This window comes from Monodelphis domestica, chromosome 1 (assembly GCF_027887165.1).
Source record: "Monodelphis domestica isolate mMonDom1 chromosome 1, mMonDom1.pri, whole genome shotgun sequence".
Lineage (NCBI taxonomy): Eukaryota > Metazoa > Chordata > Mammalia > Didelphimorphia > Didelphidae > Monodelphis > Monodelphis domestica.
The window spans coordinates 182971924-182979949 of NC_077227.1; the positions used below are offsets into that span (position 1 = coordinate 182971924).

At 38.1% G+C, this 8026-nt stretch overlaps 1 protein-coding gene and 1 long non-coding RNA gene across 2 annotated transcripts in view; one reads left to right on the plus strand and one right to left on the minus strand.

The window, feature by feature from the left end:
• Positions 1–4437, minus strand: part of MYEF2 (myelin expression factor 2) — a 38561-nt gene extending 34124 nt beyond the window's left edge. The window contains exon 1 of the mRNA XM_056810158.1: positions 3881–4437. Within this exon, the coding sequence (XP_056666136.1) occupies positions 3881–4422 (542 nt within the window). The 5' untranslated portion in view covers positions 4423–4437. The remainder of the gene's footprint in view (positions 1–3880) is intronic.
• On the plus strand, positions 4287–4701 carry LOC130456264 (uncharacterized). The gene is made up of 2 exons (XR_008914869.1): positions 4287–4389; positions 4531–4701. It is a non-coding gene; the product is annotated as an uncharacterized LOC130456264 (long non-coding RNA).
• The last annotated feature ends 3325 nt before the right edge of the window (positions 4702–8026 follow it).

The following is an 8026-nucleotide window of genomic DNA, read 5'->3' on the forward strand; positions in this document are numbered from 1 at the left end:
AGTATCACCATGTAGAGTACTATTCCTGATTGTAAAGATTTAAGAGCCTGTGAAATAATCCAGTATTTTTTAAAACAATACAGAGCATCTTTTTAAAACTATAATCTTTAAAACGCAAGTGAGTTTCTCCATTTTTCTCCAATTATAAGCAACAGTTTAAAAATACTCAAAAATGCTCCATGCAACATGAAAGCTAATTTTGAATATTTTAACCTAAATGCAATATTCAATTTACCTATGAAAAGCCTTCTTACGACCTTAAGAATCTAAAGTTGAATTTATTTTTCCCTATGGCACTTTTAGTATTTCATTTCAAAGGAATACTATTTTAGTTTGAAAACTAAAAGTTGAATCCAGTTCCATCTCTCCTCAAATCAAATATGCAGATACTTGCTACTTCATAGGTAATTCCCCTAAAACTATTTTAACTAAAAAGTCTTAAATTTCTTTATAGATCTCAAAAAAAGCTACTTGATCACAACTTAATAATAAAAGTTGTTAACAGCATGATATATAAATTTTTAGTAGCGCATATAACAAGCCGAGTTAATTAAAGGAGTAGAACTTGGGCACTTCTGTTTTAAGAGTTTTTTTCAAAAGATCTAATCAAGTCTATTAAATATTGATCAAGAAACTCACAGAGAAAATGATTACCTATTTGTTTCAATCACCCCTTCAATTCAATAAAACTCAACAACCATTTGAAGAGTAGGCACTAACAATTTGAGGAAATCAGGAAAGATTTCCTGTAGGAGGTAGCTCCTGAGATGAGCTTAAGGAAGCTAAGGATTCTAAGAGATGGAGGTGAAGATCCTGGCAAACACAAAACTTGCTGGCTCATTTACATTTCATTACTAGTGTAGCTTCACTGACAGCAGGCAGATAAATCTTATTACAACATTGATCCTCACCTAATTCTGAGGAGCTTCCATTAAAATCTGTAATTTCTGAATACTTGGCATAGATATAAATACACAGTGAAAATAATTTTGACAAATAACCTACACATGCACAAAGATAATTTAATATTGAAAGAAATAGCTATTTCCCTTATACTATAAAGGACCTGATTTTCTCCAAACTTCAAAGGTTAATAACCCTATTAATTTCACTTCCAAACAACATATATGTTCCAAATATGAGCCAGAAATAAACAACTTTGTCATACAGTCAACACCAAAAAAGAACATTTAAAATGGAAAACTATTTTACAGTTATTCTTAACAAGACATGATCTTTTCTAAATAAAAATAATGTTCCTAGTCATCTTTCTGTAGAACTCAGATTAGATAGCCAAATTGGTTCAGAAATCTAAGAATCAGATCTTAGGCATGGTCTGAAACATTTAAATATAAAGCAATAACAAAACAGTGCCTCAGGAGAGGTTATACCACCAAAGTAGAATTCTAAGTAGTGAGAAAAGAACATTTACAGTCATTTCCTATCTCATTTAGTCTCTAATTCTTTTTTTTTTTAAACCCTTACCTTCCATCTTGGAGTCAATACTGTGTATTGGCTCCAAGGCAGAGGAGTGGAAAGGGCTAGGCAATGGGGGTCAAGTGACTTGCCCAGGGTCACACAGCTGGGACGTGTCTGAGGCCAGATTTGAACCTAGGACCTCCCGTCTCTAGGGCTAGCTCTCAATCCACTGAGCTACCCAGCTGCCCCCTAGTCTCTAATTCTTTAGAGAAAATAATGTAGTTTCTCTCCCTCCACCTGAAATTGTAGACACAGTAAGAGTTGACATCTTTTAGATCTACTGTGTACAAAAATCACTTACTATACTGTAAAGACCCTAAGTGGGTGAGTGCAATAGGCAGATGTCATTCCATACAATTTAAGGCTTCAACCTTATGTCTAGACTGTCTTGGGGATGATGTTTACATATAAACTAGAAACTTACTTGCACTTCCAAGATAACAGTTCTACTCTTTCCTACTCCTACTTTGGGATCACAAGTTCCTCAATAAATAAAACTCATTGATTTTGGTTTCTCTGCAACTTCACCATATCTAAAGTTTCTTATATTTGTATTTATTTGCCCTTTACCTAGAAGTGTCCTGTACTTTTTCTAAACCCACCCTAAAGCAAGCTAAAATTAAATACCAGACTAAAGAGAAGCGTCCTAACTTCCTTCTTTACTCTGGTGACACCCCCCAAAAAATCTTGGATTCCAAGGTCTGTGGTGCCTAGCAAAGGGTAAAGAATGAAAATAATTTCCCCTAATTAATTGTAAAGGTATCAGTCAAATTCTCCCTTCCTGTTTTAATTAAAAGACTAATAACTAAATTTTCCCCTTTATCAACATATTTACTTACCTTTCTCAAAATACAACCTGAGAATTAAAGATATACATTTCATACATTAATGCATTTCCAACTTTAATATAAAAAGACTATATGAAATGCCAAATAAGGTTTTACTGTCATATGACAAGCTCACCCTTTTTTTCCAACCACAGACAAGGGCAATGGTAACTCTTAAAACTCTCAGGTGGCTAAAATTATTTAGAATTCATATCAACCAAGTTTTTCATGGCCAAAGACAAATGGGACAACTCTAACAACAGTGGGAGAGGGAGAGGATTTTAAAGTTGAAAACTAATGCAGTGGGAAAAGTGTTGCATTTGAAAGTTAGTGGGCATGAAAGAAAATCCCACTTTTATGATTTTACTACCTTTGTGACCCTTGACAAATAGCTTCTACTTTCTGAGAACATGAAAGCCTTGGAACTAGATGAACCTCAGAGCCCTTTCTAGCTCTAAATCTATGATTCTATAAATTCTTCTAATTTTGCCATATAGTAAATCTAAGACACTTACCTTCTCATAACCCTGAGTTTTTAAACATTTCTCTCCCCACTCCCTTGTTGTAGTTTTTTTGTTTCTACATATAAACATTAGAGTTCATAGACACAGCTTTATTGTAAACAGAAGGGTTTTCCTTTTAACACAAAGCAGCCAGTATCAAGATAATACAGAGGGCCCAAAGTTAACAATCCAATAAAAGCTTCCCTTCTGTAAAGGTTAATTCAAGAAATAAATTCTCAGTTAAGGAAATGATCAAATCATGTTGAGCTGACAAAGAGTTTCCTAATTCAGAATGAATTAAAAGATATTTGTACATGCTTGTTATGTATAAGTATATATGCATATGCACACATATGTATACACATATACATGTGTTTCAAAAGTCTTTAAACTACAATAAGACATTTGTAACATCTTGTATATATTTTTAAGCTTCTAAAATTATCATCTCAATTTGATAGATGTATGGTGATGTCATCCTTGAATACTCCCTAGTGTTGAATGAATATTAAACTACTGTCCTTTTAAAAAGGGGGACCTCTTTCTCTGAAAGCCCTAGCGTTTCTGAGCATTGGTAATTCCTGGCCACAAAGTCAGTCTTTGGACAGGAGGGCCTGGGTTAAGAGGCCAGGACCTCAGGGCTCTGAGATGAATGATTTTAATAATAATGAGTGGAATGAAGGCATTGACAAGATGTGGGAATCGAGCCTCCAGGCCTCCACCACTTGCCAAAGCTAGAGAAGCCCCCTGACGAGCGCGGAGTCTGTCTACAATCCGGCCCTTCTTCTCCAGAGAGCGCCCCGACTTGACCAGTAGTCACTAGGCGCCGCCCCCCTCCCCAGGGAGACCTGGAAAGGGGGTTGAGCCCCCACTCCAAAACTGTATTGTTCTCCCGGCGGGAGAGGCCTAACCGGCTCCCTCAAAGCCCCGGGCTCGGGCAGTTCGGCGGACCGCTCCTGCCCCGCGGAACCCCCCCAGCAGGGAGGTCCCGGGGGAAAGGGGGGGTACAGTGTCCTGGCCCCTCCCCCACCTGTATCGTCCCCTCCCCCACCCTCGAGGAAAAGACAATACATTTTAACGCCATTGGAGCTGCCTCCGTGTGGCGGCGGCTGCTGCTTCTCCAGCTCCTGCTGTGGCTGTAGCTGTTCCTGACCCGACTCCTCCAGCTGCTCCGGGGGCGACAGCTGCTGACGTGGGGTGTCGTCGCCGGCGACCCCGGGCACCTCAGGCTTGTCCGTCTCCGCCATCCCGCCGCTGCCTCCGCCACCAACGCTGAGGGGGGCTCCGAGCGCGACAATGGCGGTGGCAGGGGAAGCGGTAACGGATCCCGATTTGAAAAGGCCCCGAGCGCTCGGCTGCCCGGATCTCGCGAGAACGGGTCGGCACTGGTCCGGGAGGGGATGGGGGAGATGATGGGGCGAGATGGGTGCGAGGTGGGAGGGGGGAAACTGCCGGGGGTCAGCCAGGTGAGCGGCAGCCAAAGCCATGCCTTGACTCTGTCGCACCAGCAGGGCGGAGCCAGAGCACCCTGATTGCCCCCTTTCCCTTGGGGAAGGTGGGGAGTTGGGGAGGTAGGGAAGGTAAGATCGCTTGTCCCCCAGCACCCAGACCATCAACTGTTAATCTGTAGTTGGGAGAAAAAGAGATATTCATCCATCCCCTAATGGGACACTAAAGCACAAGGACCGAGTTCATCCCTGGTGCTCATTTATCACCTGCAGGGGAGGTGTTAAAGAGAGGAAACACATCCCAGTGTGAACTTCGAAGACCTTGCTAAAGCTCCAAACTCCGCTAAGAAATCCCTTGAATGATCCACATAAATCACTCAACTCTTGCGATTCCGATGCCGGTGCACCCCGTAGGCATTCAATAAATACTTATTGACTGAATAATTCCAACTCACTCTGTGAATGGCTTTAGGTTTCTAGGAGACAAGATGCAATTGCTGCTGAGATTTTCTGGTGCTTAAGATTCCAGACCATAATAATAGATAGTATTTTAAAGTTTTGTGGACAGCAATCAGTGGAAGGGGGAAAAAATCTATCCTTAAACTTTTCTACCTTGTATTCTACTGATAAGCATTTTTTTTCAGTTTTTGATTATTTGTTTATTACACAATAATGAAAATTGTATTGGAAGCCTTTTTAGACAATCAACTAAATTTAATTATGCTGTTTAAAAATATAGTCATGATTTTTTTTTCTCTAAGGATGGAAGAGAAACCCATCAAACTCAAACAGCTAACTCACACACTTGCTTAAGTGCTATAATGCCACTTCACACTGATATCTACTTCAGCTAAAGATTTCAAAGGCTTTTTAGAAAAGTTTAATTTCACAGAAGTAGACATGCAGAGATTTAAGTGTCTTATAGTGTCACGTTGAAAGTTGTCAATAATGCTGGAATCATAGGATTATAGATTTAGAGCTAAAAGGAAATGTAAGGTTCATATACTCCTACCCCTTCACCTGACAAATAAGAATTCAGATCCAGTTCCCTCTCCACTGTATCATACAGTGGCTGAGATAACAGTTGCTTGTCCTTTCATCCCATTTCTGAATAGAGGCCCCAGATTGAAATGTATTTGAGAAATGCATAAGAAAATAAAAAGGAATACAACACAACATACACAATGTTAATTTGTGGTTTTCCAAGTTAATTTCTGGCTGCAAGGATCTATCTCTATTTGAGTTTGACACCACTGATCTATCTAATCCAAACCCTTCATTGCAAAGACTGTTGTTCTGCACAAGCAAAGAAAGTTCCTCACTGCTTGTCCCCAAAATACTCAGGAAAATAATATGTTATCCAAACCTGTTCCTGAAACATCTGATATTTATTGGGAAATAAGTGGAAATCCTTCATGTAAAGTCAGAATTAGATCCACTTATAATCATACACTGATATACCACTGTGGGGATTCCTGACCACTATTTCCAATTCAGAACCAAAAGATGGACAGGAAGCCATGTTCAGATCCTTCCTCAGACTTTTGCTAGTTGTATGATCCTAGGCAAGTCACTTGACCTCTCTGCTAAAATTTGTTCATCTGTAAAATGGGAATAATAATCTTACCTCTCAGTGTTGCTGTAAGGATCAAATGAGAAAAAAACATAAACACTACACTATATACATTTATATATTTTTCCAACCTTAAAGTCGTACATAAATATTAAATATTATTATTGTCTTTCTTCTATACTTCCCTGACTGCTCTAAGTGAGACAAAGCAGAATTAGGTAGCATTCAGCCTGTCTTCTCAATCACCTCTACTATTCGGCACAGAGCTGGACATGGCTTTTCATGCTTTGGTGGATTTTATGGATATTTCTTTCACCAATGCAGGTCTCAACTCCTCCAAGCCTTTTCATCTTATGAGATTCTAGGCCTTTTTTTATTTTATTCATATATCTTTGATAGATAACCTGTAATGTAATGAAGGTCTCTTCTTCTTTTAGAATCTCTGTGGGTACTCTGTTGTCTTTCTCAATCTGTAATCAGACTGCCTTCTTAACTGGTTACAGATGCCCTTACTATTGGCAACCATCTCTTGCTTAAAAGTTGTGATCATCATGGTTCAATGGATATATGATTGGAGATGCTGATTTTAAATGATCACTCTATTCAATATTTATATCAAAATAGGTTTTGAACAATGATACTTGTAAAACCCCAGTGGAATTGCTCGTGGGCTCTGGGATGGGGGAGAGAGAAAGAGGAAAAAAAAACATGAATCATGTAACCATGGAAAAATATTCTAATGTAATTACTTAAATAAATATTTTTTTAAAAAAGTTGTGCAACAGGTTGGGGTTATACTCATCATTTCTCTTTCTTCCTTTAAGGTTTTTTTTTTGGGGGGGGGGGTTATCCAAATCTTTTATTTCAAAGGAATAAGAAATTTCCTAGGACGTATCCACAGATGCAGACTGGTAAATCATTTATAAATCAGAGGTGGGACTTGAACTCATATCTTCCTGACCCTCAAAATCAGCCCTTTATCCTTCAAACTAAATACCTTTCTGCTAATTTGCTGTCCTCATACTTTTGGTATCTTAGCCCATGACTTTCAGCCATATTGTATCACCAGGAGATAATTAGTTTTAAAGAAGGCTTTTCTGAATACACATACATGCTTTGGCAAAACAAAACAAAACAAAACAAAAACTACTTGACAACTCAGGCCCTTAGTTGCCCCATGTGCAATTTTACACCAGACCCTCATTGCTCCATATGTTGATCTTCTGATGCTGTTTTACACACATAATATTATTTTAGTTTCAACTGTCCTGACAAATGACAATCTAAGGTCCTCTCTACCCATTTGTTTCTCTCTCATCTATCATCTATCTCTAAGCCTAATCTCCCTTTGCCCATCAAATTGCAAAAATTGTTCTATCTGCTGACTACCCAATTTTCTTTCTTATCTGCTATAATCTGTAAATATAACATACACTCAGAAGTTAAGAGTAAAAATTTAAGCCATGTTATCCAATCATGGGATTTAAAGCTGGAAGTAACTTTTTTTAGTCCGATCTCCCTATTTCTCTTGATAAGTGATTCATGGAGTAACAATATTCTTTAAAAGAAAGAGTAACAACTAAAAAGATGAAAATAACAAAAAAATGCAATGAAAGAGGGCAGATGATTATTTCAGAATTTATTGAAAACTTTTTATATTAAAGATTTTACCTATATTAGGAGCATTAAATTTTTTAACTTTTAAAAATTTATTAGAAGATTCAAAAGAAGTTGGATCATTTTCAGTAAATTGTAAGTAGACTTCATTTGATAGCAACAAACACCAAAAGTTGTTGTTTCTTTTTTTAAAGTTTTTGTTTTCTTAATGAGAAGCTGACTGTGAAAAAGAACTAAAAAGACTATACTATGTTTTTTGTGCTTAAATTTTCACTATAAAGCAAATGGCTAGTTTATGCTGAAATTACCTTATTGCCCTTGGCATATTGGGCAGAACTAATACTATCCAGTTTTCTGGCATTTGCTTCTCTGTCTGTCTTTTTATCTCCATGTTTCTGACTCTGTCTTCTTCCTCCTTCTCCTCCTCTACTTGCCTTCTTTCCCATTCCCTCTTGTACTTTCTTTCTGTCTCTGAATTTCTCTTCTCTCCCTGCTGAGAATTCCCTCTTTTTTCACTTACAGATAAATCTTTGTTTTTGCACATCATCTGATTTTCATCTGACAGGCTAATTTTTAGGG